At 35.1% G+C, this 16,751-nt stretch overlaps 2 protein-coding genes across 10 annotated transcripts in view; one reads left to right on the forward strand and one right to left on the reverse strand.

The window, feature by feature from the left end:
- LOC123553956 (sodium/hydrogen exchanger 9-like) overlaps nucleotides 1–16,751 on the forward strand; it is a 75,657-nt gene that overhangs the window by 17,684 nt on the left and 41,222 nt on the right. For 8 of the 9 annotated variants that reach the window (XR_006686924.2, XM_045343729.2, XM_045343733.2 and 5 more), the window contains exon 7: nucleotides 1,066–1,089. The exons of the other annotated variant lie outside the window; for it this stretch is intronic. Coding sequence is in view for 7 of the 8 variants with exons in the window: in XM_045343729.2 (XP_045199664.2) it covers nucleotides 1,066–1,089 (24 nt within the window). In the remaining variant the exon portion in view is untranslated. The remainder of the gene's footprint in view (nucleotides 1–1,065; nucleotides 1,090–16,751) is intronic. 9 annotated transcript variants of the gene reach the window in all.
- Nucleotides 7,533–16,503, reverse strand: LOC128558653 (uncharacterized). Its single transcript, XM_053548644.1, has 4 exons — nucleotides 16,431–16,503; nucleotides 10,007–14,839; nucleotides 9,512–9,628; nucleotides 7,533–8,343 (listed from the first exon to the last, which is right to left on the reverse strand). Exons 2-4 carry the CDS (start codon nucleotides 14,836–14,838, stop codon nucleotides 8,172–8,174), a joined length of 5,121 nt encoding a protein of 1,706 aa, XP_053404619.1. The 5' UTR covers nucleotide 14,839; nucleotides 16,431–16,503; the 3' UTR covers nucleotides 7,533–8,171.

Below are 16,751 nucleotides of genomic sequence, written 5' to 3' on the forward strand. Positions count from 1 at the left end.
TCACACAAGTGATCAGTAACAACAGTAGTTGTGCATGGGGCATGTTAGGTTCTTTCAGCGACAAAAATTGCAGAGTTATGGGACTTTGTTTCTTGTTAACATACTATGTACATACAGTCTGCATATGCAATCTTGTGTGTGCCTAATCTACCAAACCCTTGCACACAATTTAATGAAACTTCACACAAGTGATCAGTACCAACCCTAGTTGTGCATGGTGCATGTTACATTCTTTTAGATAAATATTCTTCATAGTTATGGGACTTTGTTTTTTGTTACTATACTGTATACATACAATCTATATACATACAGTACACATAATTATGCAATCTTGTGTGCGTCAAATTGCAATGTACTGTGTCAGTGCATGCGGGGGGTACATTCATCACTTTAGTGATAGCTCTAGTTAAACACAATAAAAAGGTTTTACCCCTGGGAATAAATTCTTGAAGGCATATTCCAAGTGAATTGTTTTGTGTGGCATACGACCAAATTGGAGTGTTTGAATTTATTAAGATTTGATTATGCTGTATGTTATTTTTAGTATGTTTTTTATGTCATAAATGGATGAAATAAGGAAGAACTATTTCCAAGCATAAGTATGGCACCAAATAGTAGTTTGATGTGACATCAACCTGACCATGATTTAACAGAAATAACACGTGCCTAAAAAGGTTACAGATCCTGCTGAATGTTTTAGAAGTGCACAGATGTCTAGTGAAATATTCTGAGTGCCTAATAATTGATTTAGAGTGTGCAAATTAAGTGTATAACTGTTCTGAAATGTCTTTTTTATAAAAAAGTATATCAGATATGGTAGCAATCTATGGCACCAAATTATATGTCAGCTTTAATTTATTGAAAACATAAATTATAAGATTTTTCATAGGAGAATAAAGAGTAAGAAATGTACTTTGTTTGTCATCTTCAGAAAAATAACTTTAAAAGAATTTCAAAGATTCCAGAAGAAAAAGTTTCCCAATTAGCTCTGATTTTGGTATATATGTATAATGTAAGAAAATGTTTTTCTATGAAATTTATGCATATAACCCATTTTCTATACAGGTCGGTGATAGCATTTCAGGAAAGGCAGGTTTACTTATAGCATGTGTCAGCTCCTTCCAATCCCGGGCCAATCTTATATCTATATTGGAGTCATGATTGTATAATCAGGCTTTCAAGTCACTTTGATTTTCTTGTTTCAGCTTTAAGTTTAACTCTTAAGGGCAAGCATGTGGTCTGGTGGGATTTTACATTACATTTTGTGTTTGCCTGGAATAAACGTGCATTATTTCCAGTCAATAGGTTCTTATTATCTTCAGATATTACTAGAGTCCTCTACTGTATTTCTGTTGTGATTTTCATGTTTCCAATAATTTTCAATATTTTTTTGGTATAAACGGTCAAATTTTTCCAAGGAAACTTTGCTCACTTGACCAAACATTGAGAGAATCTGATGTTATTTTTTTAGCTCGACTATTCATAGAATAGTAGAGCTATTGGACTCGCCCATGCGTTGGCGTCCGCGTCGGCGTCCGCATCCGCGTCCGCGTCCCGATTTTGGTTAAGGTTTTGTATGTAAGCTGGTATCTCAGTAACCACTTGTGGGAATGGATTGAAACTTCACACACTTATTCACTGTGACAAACTGACTTACATTGCACAGGTTCCATAACTCTATTTTGCTTTTTTACAAAATTATGCCCCTTTTTCGACTTAGAAATTTTTGGTTAAGGTTTTGTATGTAAGCTGGTAACTCAGTAACTACTTGTGGGAATGGATTGAAACTTCACACACTTATTCACTGTGATGAACTGACCTACATTGCACAGGTTCCATAACTCTATTTTACTTTTTTACAAAATTATGCCCCTTTTTTGACTTAGAAATTTTTGGTTAAGGTTTTGTATGTAAGCTAGTATCTCAGTACTTACTAATGGGAATGGATTGAAACTTCACATACTTGTTCACTGTCATGATCTGACATGCACTAAGCAAGTCCCATAACTCTACTCTTTTTTTTTTCAAAATTATGCCCCTTTTTCGACTTAGTAGTTTTTGGTTAAATTTTTGTATGTAATCTGATATCTCAGTATCCACTAATTGGAATGGATTGAAACTTCACACACTTGTTCACTGTCATGATCTAACATGCACTGTGAAGGTCCCATAACTCTACTTGGCATTTTTACAAAACTATGCCCCTTTGACTTAGCAGTTTTTGGTTAAGTTTTGTATGTAAGCTGGTATCTCAGTATCCACAAATTGGAAAGGATTGAAACTTCACACACTTGTTCACTGTCGTGATATGACATGCAGTACAGAGGTTCAATACCTCTACTTTGCATTTTACAAAATTATGCCCCTTTTTCAACTTTTGTATTCATTCAATTGGCAAGGCTGTTGAATAGTCGAGCGTTGCTGTCCTCCGACAGCTCTTGTTTCTAATCAATTTAGCTTCTCTCTCAGTTACCATTAAATACAGTGTTATACAGCTTAAGTAATAAAAGCAGCTTAGAATGGAAATTAATGCATCAAATTTTTATATTTTCAAGAAATATTTTCCTCCCAACATTTCAATAAATTCCTGTAAATGTTTAAGAGAAGTGATTAATGACTTGTTGAGGGTGTCTTGTAGAAACATTTCCTACAGAAACTTCATTGTAAGACAGTGTATATTTGAACAGCTTAATTTTAAAACTTTCAACATTGAGTGGTCTGTTTGAATCAAAGATTCTTGATTAATTAAAAAAAAAAAACTATCTCAAAACAGTAAATACTGTGACAGATCAAAGTAAGAAATTTGACAATTGCCTGTTTTCAAAGGTGATACTATATATACATGCTCAGTAAGTAAGTTGCTTTGGACAATCTGTTTTTCTTTAAAAACTTGCTTGTAAATTGGATGACTCTTTTGTTTGTAATGGCATATACTGTGAATTTATTTAATTTTGTGGGTATAGAATTTTGCAGTTTTGTCTAAAGTGGATAATGCATAGGGATTGAATTCATGGGCATTTTACTCGTTTGCTGGGGTTTAAAATCCACAGAAAGTCTCACATGAATATTGGTAAGTTCACAGTATATGTGTGGGAGAATACATGCATTTTTCTATTTATTAGATTTATGGTACGCCTTTTTTACAAGATTAAAAGTTACATTTTCAAACTATGAAAAGAAATTTATCAGTTTCTCAAAAATTGCCTTATATATGTTTCTTGAAAGCCTGTATTTATCTGTACAGTTAGGTCAAGTAGACTTTGAACATAAAGGTATAATACTATCACCATAAATCATCATTACCATCATCATTTATATCATAGCTATCACTCATCATGACTGGTCATCATCAGGAATTATCATCCTTTACATGATTACTATCATCATTTATGTGATAACCATCTATCATCATGACTAATCATCATGATGAATTGTCATCATCATTTTCATGAGAGCTGTTTTACATTTTGTTTGTACTATCTCTTTAAACAATGATTTATCTCAAACAGTGATTTTATTGCTGAATAGAATGATTGTTAAGAGATCAGATAGATAAGAAGTGTATATTACAATGTAGCCTTAGTGATATAATGATACTCAGTTATAATCAACAAGAAGAAATGATTTCAACAAAAGATCGCAGTTTAGGCTAGATTAAGTACATTCTGACAAAAGATCCATTAAAGAAAATTGCCTGTTTTGTAGTAATTTCAGTTACCAGTAATCACACTGGATAACCGGCTATCTTGACGCCCGCTGGAAATGTAACTCAGCTGGAAATGTAACGCAGCTGTAAATAGGTAGGTAAAGTTTTTCATTTATTTCTATTAAAACGAAGCCAATTCTTGCAAATCAACTTGACAGTTTTATCAAGGAATGACCATTGCTTACATTTACAATTTCTGGGCCAAAAACGATCGTTATGTTTTGAGATATTCGCTAACAATTTCTTCACTTTGAAAAATCGAGCAAAAATCCAAAGTTTTGCGCAAATTGTTTTGTTTATGAACAACCTGTGAAAAATTTTATCATCTGGTTGAACAGATGTGTCCTTTCGGAACACCTGTGTGAAGTTTCCGGGTTCTACGTTATTCCTGAAAAAGTATATTAGCCGTTAAATAGGCATGGTCGAAAAAAAAGACTGTCGAAAACGGCCGCTAGTGCTGTCGTTGAACTCAGATGTTAGCATTTATAGACTATCTATTAACTCCGATGATTTTGAATACTTTTGTAAGTAAAAAGTATTACTGGCAGTGATTTGACGGAAACGTAATTATTTTTAAAATTGGCACTTTCATTTCAAGAGGCTTTAGGACTATATTCCTTCACACCCGGGCTGAATTTAAACGTAGTTCACGCGTTCTTGCCATTTTTCCAGCATGCGAAAGCCAACCATATATTTTTTTGCAGTTACACCGAAGCAATATAGTACATATTGCAATTTTGCCAGCTTTTGATGGTGGAGGAAAACCACTACAGGTGCCTCCGGGCTACTACAGAAAGTAATTTCACCTCGGGTTTTGCAAGTGCAAATGATTGCTTCTGGCCGTCAGTCCTTGATGGTGCTAGATGGTGTATAATATTATTTGCTCATACATAATTATTTAATTGCTCCTAATGTAAATCTGCTATTTGTTTTATTCATAAATACCCTTTCAACAAATACCAGTTTATTCATGGTCTAAAACTGCAAGTTGTTGATGTATAGAGGCAAACGATTGAAAACGATTGTTTCAAATCTAAATAAGCAGTACTTTGCAAAATCTCACATGAATGTTAATTAGTTATTTCTTAGCATGGCAGCCACATGTAGCTTTAATCAACATATAACAAGGTAGATCGGAACTGTTCTTTGCTTGTTTACGATCTTACGATAACGGATCCCAGAATTTATGTCACAAGAGTTATCCCCCTTTTGTGCAGTTTACGCATTTGCTCTTTCTGTCTTACACTGTTATTTTGTACAACGCTAGGTATTGTATATTGTTTCACATACATAATGTCTTTTTGTTTAAAAATAAAAGTTTTACGCATACACAGTATTATAAGCCATAAATAAGCTGCCATAAAACACAGACTTTTAGTGTATTCGTGTATAGATCTTATCTACTAAGATTCGTGTATAAATGTGACTCAGAGGTACAATGATAGCCTACTGATTTGTACTGCCAATCCCGTACTTCAAAACATGATAGAGGTCATTTGGATATCTTAGATCTAAAAATCAATTAGAGGACAAGTTCAGGTTCTGCACACGAGGAAATTGTTCACGTGTACTGGGTATTGTACCCAAATCCTCTTCCACTTATTATGTCTCTGCAGCTTACCTGCACCTGTCAGGATTTATTAATTTAAATTCTATGAATTCAGGTCAGGTGTATTATCATGATCAACATACGCGCTACAGGCGGCCATATTAAGTTTTGCTGTTTTCATTACCCTCTCATACACACATAGATCTACTCAGTTCAAAAAATACATTCATCAGATTTGATTTAGTGACTAAAACAATTTGCAAAAAAAAAATGAAACATATTTACACCTCCTTTCTAATTTTTACTTTCAGAAATGGAAGGAGAGAATAATTTCGAATTAGAAGCAGATGAGCCTCTGGATGGGTCTTTGCTTGATATCTCAATAGAGGAAGAAGTTGATAATGAAGTATTTGATTGTGGGATATGCAGTAAATCTTACAAGACAAAAGATAATCTGAAGCGGCACTTAAAAGTACACGACGATAAGTACAAGTTTTCATGTACTTGTTGTACACTGTTCTTTACAACAGAACATGAATACAACGTCCATAAACAATTAAAGCATTCAACAAGTTTCTTGTGTATCACATGTGGAAAGACTTTCAGCAGGAAGGCTCATTTGACAGACCATGCAGCTTTGCATGAACCGGCGGCAAATCCAGACAAGGTTCAAGTTTGTCCTTTCGATGCCTGTAGAAAAAATTTTACCAAGAAGACACGATACCAGGACCACATGAACATACATACAGGGGTAAAACCGTACGAATGCTCGTGTTGTCAGAGAAAGTTTCACGGAAGATACGCCAAGAACCAACATGAACGTGTGTGTGCTGGTGTAGTAGAAAATAGATGCGAAGTGTGTAGCTCAGTATTTACTGATAGATCAGCGTTGAAGCGCCATAAGGATTCTACACATGGGCATAAGGTGTTTGCATGTGTTTGTGGTAAAACATATGTGTATCAGAGTTCCCTGTATAAGCACAAGAAAAAGGAAAATCACTGAACTGATTATTTTTAGTATCTTCAATCATTTTGAATAGTTCCAGCTTTAGTTATTTTCACACTAGGGAAGATATCCTTACATAAACTTTTGTTTTACACACTCCAGGTTGAAACTTTAACGGGATAAGACGTAAACGTACTCCACTGCCAAATATGATATTATTAGTCCCCTACTGGTTGAAGCCCATTATCGGGGACTATAGGAATGCGATTTTTCGTCCGTCCGTCATTCTGTCCGTCCGTCTTAATGTCTGTCCTTCCGCAATTTTGTATCCGGACCATAACTCTGTAATTTTTGAAGGGATTTTAATATAACTTGGCACAAATGTTCAGCACCATGCGCAAAACCTGGTCCCTAGGTCTAAGGTCAAAGTCACACTTAGAGGTCAAAGGTCAGATACAAAGATGACTTTTTCGGAACATTTCTTCTTCATGCATGGAGGGATTTTGATGTAACTTGACATAAATTTTCACTAAGATGAGATAGATTGTTTTGCACAAGAACCAGGTTCATAAACCTAATGTCAAGGTCACACTTGAAGGTCAAAGGTCAAATTCAAGAATGTCTTTGTCCGAAGCATCTCTTCTTCATGCATGGAGGGATTTGGATGTACTTTGTCACAAATGTTTACCACCATGAGGCACCCCTGTTTTCTTTTTAATATGTCTCTTTGTTTTTACATTAAATAGATTCTATTTTAACTTATTTATTACAGGAAGGATTTTTAAGAAACTTGGGTCAAGTTATCACGATTTGTAAAATCGTGTTAGCCATGTCGGCTCAAGGTCAAGGTCACAACTCAAGATTACAGGTTTGAGCCTTCCATTTTGTGCCCGCTCTGCATATCCTTAACCCTTGAAAGATTTCCTTGAAACTTGCTTGTTTGAATCACCGTAGCAAGACAATGTTCAGGACTTATGAGACACTGTCCCTACACTGGCATGGGATATAGCCGCCTTTAAAACTGCCTTGTATTGTTGGAAATATCTGTCCGCCCTTTCATTTGCCACATGTTCGTTATCCGAAATACAAAAGTGGTATCCATATCTTATTTTTCATTTAAGTTACAACTATTATAAATGCGTTATATACATTTAGATAAAGCATTGTTTATCATACACATTTATATTTCCCAATAAACAGTATTCTTCATATGTATTAGTCAATGATTTTCGTAGACAAGTGTATTATAAAACATTGTTTCTCTTAGGCGTTTAAATTTATAAAAAAGAAGTAATGCACCTCATAGATCTTTATTATTACACTACTTTAAATGTAGTTGTATATGCCATTCAATATTATTTGTATTTTGTAATAAAAGCTATCTCTCATAGACATTTATATCTACAAAGTCATTCTCATAGATAATTAAATTTCAAAACATTGTTTCTAACAGAATTTTATTTTTACAGAAATAACACAGTGTTTCTCAAAAACATGAAGCATCATATATGTCTATAAATCTTTTGAAACATTGTTTAAATTATCAGAATGAATTCCTCGTTGACACTAACATGAACACAGTGATTCTCATAGATAACTGAATTCCAGAATATGTTTTCCTTTATAAAAACATACTGTACCTGATCTTTTTACAAAGGGGAAACATTGTTCCTCAGAGACATAAAGAATTATAAATGTCTTTATAACGATAGTATTCTAAATACAACATTATGTAATAAACAATACGTTTTGTTGAAGTTGTTATCTTGTAAGGTTTTTGTTCAAATTTGTGATTAAAAACTAGTTTTGCAATAAACATTAAATCATGTATCACTTATTTTCCTTTACATTTTGACTGTAAAGCTGCCACATGATAGTTTCTTTCCAGCTAGCATTTCTAAGTTTACTCCATTAAAATGTCATAAAGTGTGAAAGCACATAACGCACATGGCACAGGCAGTCTTCAAAAATCATATATCTGTCATTCCCTTTCTGTGATGTGCAAACATTTTTGATTCGTCAATGGCATGGTGTTGTCTTACACCACGCTGTCTTTTTGCGGGACAATCTGGAGCGCTAATGTCACCACTTTTCCGTTTGGGTTTCAAGCGTTTTCGTTCATTCCTATCAAAGAAATGATCTCTGAAAATGTAAGACATAAACATAAGAAATTATATACAAACAGCCTAGTCCCGTTTTATATCAAACAATGATTTACAAATAATTATATATAAAACAAAAGGTCCGCAAAATGGGGCAATAGTGCGGAGTAAATATTGTAGATTTTTTACTAACACACATGAAAGTGAGTAGGGAGAGGGTCTATTGTGTGCGTGTGTTGTATGGCGTACCGTTTGGGTTGAAAGTTTCCAGATGCCACAGGTAGTAATAAAATTATACCTGCGGGTACATATTGAAAATGTACCCGCGTTTATAAAAATTGTACCTGCAGGTATAAAATTATACCCGAGGGTATAAAAATTGTACACTCAGGTATATTATTATACCCACGGGTATATAAATATACCCGCTGGTGTAAAATTATACCCGCGGGTATAATAATTGTTCCTGCGGGTATAATTTTTACACCCGCGGGTATATACCTGCGGGTAAAAATTATACCTGCAGGTATAAAACTATACCCGCAGGAACAATTATTATACCCGCGGGTATAATTTTTTTACATGCTGGTACAAGTTTTATACCTGTGGGTATAATTTTGTACCTGCGGGTATAATTTATACCGGCAGGTATATAAATATACCCGCGTGTATAAAAATTATACCCGCAGGTTTAATTTTTATACCTGCAGGTATAAAATTATACCCGCAGGTACAATGTTTATATACGCGGGTACATTTTCAATATATACCCCAGGTATAAAATTATACCTGCAGGTATAATTTTATTACTTCCTGTGGTATCTGGAAACTTTCGACCCAAATGGTACGCCATAGTGTTAGGGGAGCGTTGAGTAATGTGGATTTCATTTCTGCACCACCAGCCTGTATAGTTACTGTTTTAAATCAATATATTGAATAGTTCTGAAATTGTGCTCTGGACACAAAATACCAAAATACAAAGAATCGGAAAGTATTATATTGTTGTTATAAAATATGTAAAATTTTGGATATAGTGTCGGTTTGGGATTCAACGCTGTCAAACAAGAGTTGGGGACTTCCACTCATATTTTATGTGCTTTAAAGTACTTTAATGCTTTGCTGTTTATGGCATCTCTGCATTGATAAATAGAACGAAAGATAATGTTTTGGGACAAGAGAAAAACACAACAGATAAATAGAAACATTACCTAACTACAATACTGCTTCTTTCATTGTTGCTGTCACAAATGTACTGGCTCCTGTCCTGTGTATGGTATTCTGGTTCTGGGTACACGGCAGACTTTGTTGTCTTCATGTAAAAGCCCCTACGGTATATCAAAGATACATTAGTTTAGAGCATATGGCCCTTAGTTCTTATATTACTTGTATAATAGTATACTAATATTAACAAACATTAAACAGACTTAGTTGATATTAAAGAATACTTTTCAAGCAACCAGTTTACGAAGTAGGTTCGAGCTTGTTGGGTGTAACCTCGACACAATTGTAGTTCATATGGCGACCTTTTTAATGTTGGAGGAAGACCCCCAGATGCTCTTCCGTGCTTTATTTTATTACAGACGACACCTGGGTAGAATTCCTCACATGAAGAATTACCGAATGGCATAGCAATAACACATTATTCATGCCAATTAAGGAGGTACTATAATAGCAGAAAAAGACATTCTAAGTAAGAATATTACCTATCTGGATCAAGTCTGATATTATCAAGAAAGGCAGCCTTTGCAACCATATGTGGAATGTCATCCGGTTTCGGCGTTCCTAAACCACATGGGTCCATATCTCTCATAGAACTGAAAAACTGTTCGACCTCTTGTGTTCCTAAAGCTCTTGCGTTGTACCCAGATCCAGGCAGATGTCCATAAATTTGCAGTTTTCTGTCTATATGAACAAGCAGAGCTTCAAAAGTTACAATAGGTATACCTCCTACGTAATTTGTTTTGGGTGGAAATCTGCCAAAGTTAACTTTTTCTAATAAATAGTTTCTAAGTTCCAACCGTCTATAACAACGATCGCGTGCCGTAATACCGGGATCGTCCTCAGCCTCATACCATCTTCTGATCAATCGGATGAATCTTGCTTCATTTGTGTAGCCTTTGCATTCCATATAATTTTCTACATCTTCAGCGAAAACACGTTTAGCAAATGCTACACTTTGTTTATCTATACATTCTATAACTATCCCAACATTAAGACAAGTTTCGTCACTCACAGCTGCATTAATCCATGCTTGTTTACTGAGCCCAGAAATTCCAGAGGTACAAATTTTTGTCCTTAAGCACGTAAGAATATGAGAACAATCCGTGTAATGGAATCGAATTTTCAGGTCCTCATCTTTATGTGGTTTTGAAAACCATGTTATGTATTGTTTGTCGTTGTTGTTTTCATCAAAATGTATTTCCTTTGTTAGCGATTCTTTTTCCCAACTTTTAAAACAATCTTCCCATTTATTTTCACACATTACAGCATTTAAAATCTCCTTTGATATTTTTTTCACACAATCAGAAGCAATCCTCTTCAATGTCTTTGGGGACTGTTTCTTAGTTTTTCTCACTTTTGTTTGACTAACCATTGTCTGCTGTGACTTAAATGCATTTACCAAAGATTCTGCTATTTTCTTTTTAGACCATGACTTACAGATATTCATCAGTTTTTCACGACATGCTTCCAGTGCACTGTTGCAGAGAAGCATATCACTTTTTGTCATTGCTTTGCACATCAACTCGGGGTCAGTTAAAATTTTCGCCAAACTTTCATCGTTCATCTTAAGCCATTTACTCTTTGTTCGTACTGAGCTGGTCTCTTGTAGCGTCTTCAACATAGCGTTTATCTCGTCATTATCTGTTGTTTGTGTCTCGATTTCAGGAGGCGTGTTTGTTAAGTTTGAAAAATCACATGGAAATGTCAATATATGTTCATTTTGATGTAACGTACGAGTACTTTCGTTTTCTTGACCAGACGATTCAAGTGTATCTAGCTCTTCATTATACGCAGTTGCTACGTTGCTGCTATGCATACAATCGTGTGTTGTGTTATTAGCGCATTCATTTAGGTCGACATCTGTATATAAGACTGAATGGGCATTATGTATGGCAGCATTCAATGTGTTATCAACAGACATTTCGTCTGTAACAGAAGTATGCATCTGATGATCTGAACAACATTTGTGCTCAACATTCTTTTCATTATACGGATCCCTTAAAAGGTTCATAAATCCTTCGTTAGCACTCATGATATTGTCGCATCCGGATAGTAAGCTATATGATTCATGGTAGCTGATTTCATCTTCAATTTCGTCGTCGTTTGAATTGTTATTGTTGTCTCTTGAATTACCTGCTTCACAATTGTCTTGTAAGAACTCGTCTCTTGTCACTTTATCTTTGACTGATTGTTCGTCGCTTAGGACGTAGGCTAGGAAATGATCTGCCGTCTGATTATCAGGAGCGCATGTATTATTGGAATATTCTTCAACGTATGAGGTGATTTCGAACGGATTTTCCAACGAATCAGTCACGTCTACTTCAATTTCACTATCTTTTTGTTTTTCTCGAAATCGGTCATCTGGACCCTGGTACACTATCAGTGGTTTATCTTTGGTATGTCCGGCAACAATTAACGATCCGGTGATGCTTTTTTCAATTTTTATATCATCTAAGCTTCTAACTATATATCTTCCACGTATCTCAGAAAGTACTGAACTTTTAGGTTTTGCTTTTTCTTCATTCCAAACATCTTTTTGAAACTGATACACAGTTAAGGGCTTACTGTCCCAATTCCTCACTCCAAACTTATGCCATTGTCCATCACTTGATGTAGCTAATACTTGCAGTCCTTTCTGTTCACAAGACTGTATGACATGTGCTACCATCTTAGCGAAACATTCATTTGTCATACTAGGACCCTTCAAGGCGTATGCTATGGGATGGGCATTGCTAATCTCTTGTTTGTAATATCTGTCTAAATCATTCGCCATGAACATCAGTATTTCGGTTGCAACAGTTCTGCAAATGTTATACGACTCCTTCTGCCACTTATGTACACTGCGTAAGAAAGTAAGAATTATCTCCACATCTATATCTGAGTTTATTTTCGATGTATCCGTTCGTTGGGTTTGGTATGAATTTGTTTCGCTTTCGTCAATTCCAATCCCTGATGAACGAAATGCATGACACGAGGGGAACTCCCCAACGAATACCACATTCGTATCGGCAAAATCTGCCACTTTCTTCCTTAAACTTTTGATATTTTCTTGGAAACGTGTAGGTCGCTTAGGCTCTTTTGACCCATATAAGTTGCACAATGATTCCCAAATAGTGCCCCATACTGCATCCTCAAAGATAACTCTGAAAACGGTTGTAGACTGTTCTGACCAACAAGTGAATAATAGGTCCGAACACTTATATGCATGCATTTCACATAAGAGTTGCGGAATGTAATAGAGTGGAATTTTGTAATATACATCCGTGGTGTATTCGTTAGGTGTTTTGCATTTGTTTTCATACATCATGGTAGGTTCTGAGTTCGCGTCTTCTCGAAGACTTCCGTCTGGACTCACCACTAAAAACGACTTCTTATCGCCGTAGGGAACTTCAATACAACCTTCTTCAAAATATTCTTGATCATGGTATAATGCTGGTAGTACACGGCCAACAACTGTGGCAATACCATCGATTTCATGGTCAGTTCCATATTTCATGTTTTCTCGTTGTTGTTGTGAAAACTGGTCCTCTACTTCTTTACCTAGCACAAATTTATCGAAATGGCTTTGTTGGTCTTTTAATTTCCCCAACCCAAGGGCTGTATTACATGTACTACCTGTCACCAAGGCCTTTCTACGAACAGCATGCCATTGTTCCGTCCTTTGCTTAATGTAACGTGTATCTTGTACGTTACTATTCTCCTCTAAATCATGATAATTTCCTTGATTTGACATATTTACAGTACCTGATTTTGAATATAGATGTTCCGTCCCATTTAATTTCACCAGTTGAGCTCCGAGCTCATTTACTAAATGTAGTCCTGTTTCTATGGCTAAATTCACGTCATATTTCTTCACTTTTAAGCTGCTTATAACCGGTGCATATCTTGACTTCTTCCAGTCTCCATTTTCACAGCATGCTAATTTAAGAAATTTGGATAAACCTTGGCTAACCTTTAAAGCGACTTCCCTTAGATCTTTTAATCGCAAGCCTATCAGATTAAACAGTCGCTGAAGCTTAATTTTGAGATTCAACACTTCTCTATCGGAAATATGTTCTTCATCAAACGCCTCTACATATTGCGAAATTCCAGAAATTATATTCTTTTCCTCTTTGTATCTCTCCTTTCGGTCTTTAAGAGTAGGCTCATTTTCAAATCCCCAACAATCTATATCTCCAGCTTGCTTTCCTTTTCCTTGTGCGATTTTTTTACCATCAATGCCAATTTTTATTATGTTTGTTTGGAGATGTTCAGCTAGTTTAGCAATACTTTCGTTTAAAATTCCAGGATATATTGGATCTAAACTTTCCTGATTCAGTACACTTAGGGATGGTACTGCGAAGTTAACGTTTGATTCTATTGAACTGCAGTAGCCTTTAGACTGTTCACCTGACACAACTTGTCCGGTACTTCGAGGCCCAGACATGAATCGTAAGAATTTTCCTTTGAACAGCCTATAGCCTACTTCCCAAAATTTCAATGTTTCGGACTGAAAATAACGCATTTGTGAAGTAATAGGATTGGAATACCACTGTATAACATCCAGAAAAAGGAGATAGCATATATTATCTAGAGGAAACTTATCTGCTGCAACTAAAGAACACCACTTTTTGTACAAATCTAGCTGTCCGTGTTCTCGAAGTTTGTCTAAAACTACTGGTAGGATTTCTTTCAGATACTTTACGTCATCTTCTTCCACAGAATCATCATTGTTCTTCTGTGATTTTTCTTCATCTGCTCCAATATTCAAAAACAAATTAATTTCATTTTCTGAATTTCTTTCGTAACTTACTGATGATTCATTTGTTTCAAAGCTTCTTTTTTTAATATTTCCTCTTACATATTGAGTACGGTAACCGGTTTTACCAGAACTGAAATCAAGCTCGAGTTTTCTGTATTTCAATTCTTCCTTTGAATGAACTGTTAACAAATGATGTAAAATATCGTTGTATAATTTAAATCCTAATGTGCAATGATAACAATGATACAGTTCCTTATATTTTTCTTTTATTTGCGGTTGTGATTGATACCCGTAAAGTCTTGCAGATGTTAGAAAACTGTCATCTGTTGTACAATGTCTGTCCACTCTGTCCTTTGAAAGGGATATAACATTATCGCTTGTTACACTTATTTTGCACTCTTTTGGAATAATATCCTCGAAACTTTTAGTTCTATACCCAAATTTTCCAGTTTCAGAGTTCAGTTCTTTCTCTTTGTACTTCAGGCATTTGTGGTCATGTTTTTGGATAAGATGATGTATAATGTCTCTGTACACCTCATACACCGCTGAACAATAGTAACAGATGTACATCATTCTGAAATCAAATGTAAACTATATACATTATCGAGAAACGACTGGCAACTTAATAAATAAGTACATGCATGATCCATAAACAATATAACAATGAATTGAATTGAATTTTGAAATTATAAATCATGTATTACGTGAAAAAAAAGAAATAAACCCATTATATCATTGCCTACCAACTGTAAATCAGCTACTTCATCCAGCATATTTTTCTATTGAAAAAAGGTAAGGAAAAGGACATATTGAAACAAGTTAAATTGCCCTGCAATACATAGTTAGCAATCAAATAAAACCACATGAAAATAAAAGTTATACTATACGTCACTATAGTACAAACATTAATCAAAAATGCAACCTTGACCTTCCTGAGTTTCACTGTGTAATTAATAATATAAAATTAATTCAAAATACCACACTGAGTAACAAAGTTATGCTCCGGACACGAATTGTTGCTTGGAGACCGGACTCGAAACTGCGACCTTAATTTTCAAGGAAGGATGACGACTCTTGCATGTCTAAGATAATTTGGCTGTAGTAAACATTTGCGTAACATATTTCAAAATCTCTCGATGAATGATAAAGTCATACGCCAGACAAAACAAAATGTTGCTTTATAAACCTATGGAAAAAATGGAATTAATACCATATATTTGAAATTTTCTCTATGCATGTAGAAATTGCCAGTCTGACACAAAATACTTATATATAGGTCTGTGTTATTTTTTTTTTTGTTATACTGACATTGGAGGTGGCCATTAATGAATGGGCCTCAGCAATACTTGTATCATTGGTAACACATGTTTGAAGTTTAAAAATTAATACTTAAAAACAAAGAAGTATTATAGGTCTTTGTTAAAAATCAGTCCATGCATGTAGAATCAGATTCCGGACAAGACACTGCGGGCGGACGAACGGACAGACGACAGGAACTAAGCAACTTTTAGACCCTAAACCAAACGGACAATGCTAATGAAATCAACCAGAATTACTCGACAAGGCAATAAGGACCATACATAAGTATATTCAAACTGTTTACGGACTGCAAGTATACACATTTTACACAAATTAAAGACGAAAGAAGTCGCAAAAACACAGACAGACAAAACAGATCCAAAATATACATAAAGAAGAGACTCTACGGGGCATATTACATGTCTACAAGACATTTTTTTTTACTTTGATACAGCTGTATTCTCGATAGCCGACAGCTGACTTCAACGACTGCCTATTGCAAATACAGCGGCCGTTTTCGACAGTCTTTTTTTTTCGACCATGCCTATTTAACGGCTAATATACTTTTTCAGGAATAACGTAGAACCCGGAAACTTCACACAGGTGTTCCGAAAGGACACATCTGTTCAACCAGATGATAAAATTTTTCACAGGTTGTTCATAAACAAAACAATTTGCGCAAAACTTTGGATTTTTGCTCGATTTTTCAAAGTGAAGAAATTGTTAGCGAATATCTCAAAACATAACGATCGTTTTTGGCCCAGAAATTGTAAATGTAAGCAATGGTCATTCCTTGATAAAACTGTCAAGTTGATTTGCAAGAATTGGCTTCGTTTTAATAGAAATAAATGAAAAACTTTACCTACCTATTTACAGCTGCGTTACATTTCCAGCTGAGTTACATTTCCAGCGGGCGTCAAGATAGCCGGTTATCCAGTGTGGTAATGATGGGGTGTGTCCATTCAAAATATTTATAACATAGAAAAATCATACTCCTAACTTTTTTTGTTTCATAGAAAACAGTTCAGTGTTTTTTGGGGTCACCATAATCATTTTCTGTTTAACAACAACATCATCATTGTCTTTTGCCCATTTAATAGTATATGCTAAATAAGGCATGTCATTACTTCACATTGGTATGAAATACATATGTTTATGTTCACAGTAGTATGGAACGTCCTTGCTCC

Source organism: Mercenaria mercenaria, chromosome 7 (assembly GCF_021730395.1).
Source record: "Mercenaria mercenaria strain notata chromosome 7, MADL_Memer_1, whole genome shotgun sequence".
Taxonomy (NCBI): Eukaryota; Metazoa; Mollusca; class Bivalvia; order Venerida; family Veneridae; genus Mercenaria; species Mercenaria mercenaria.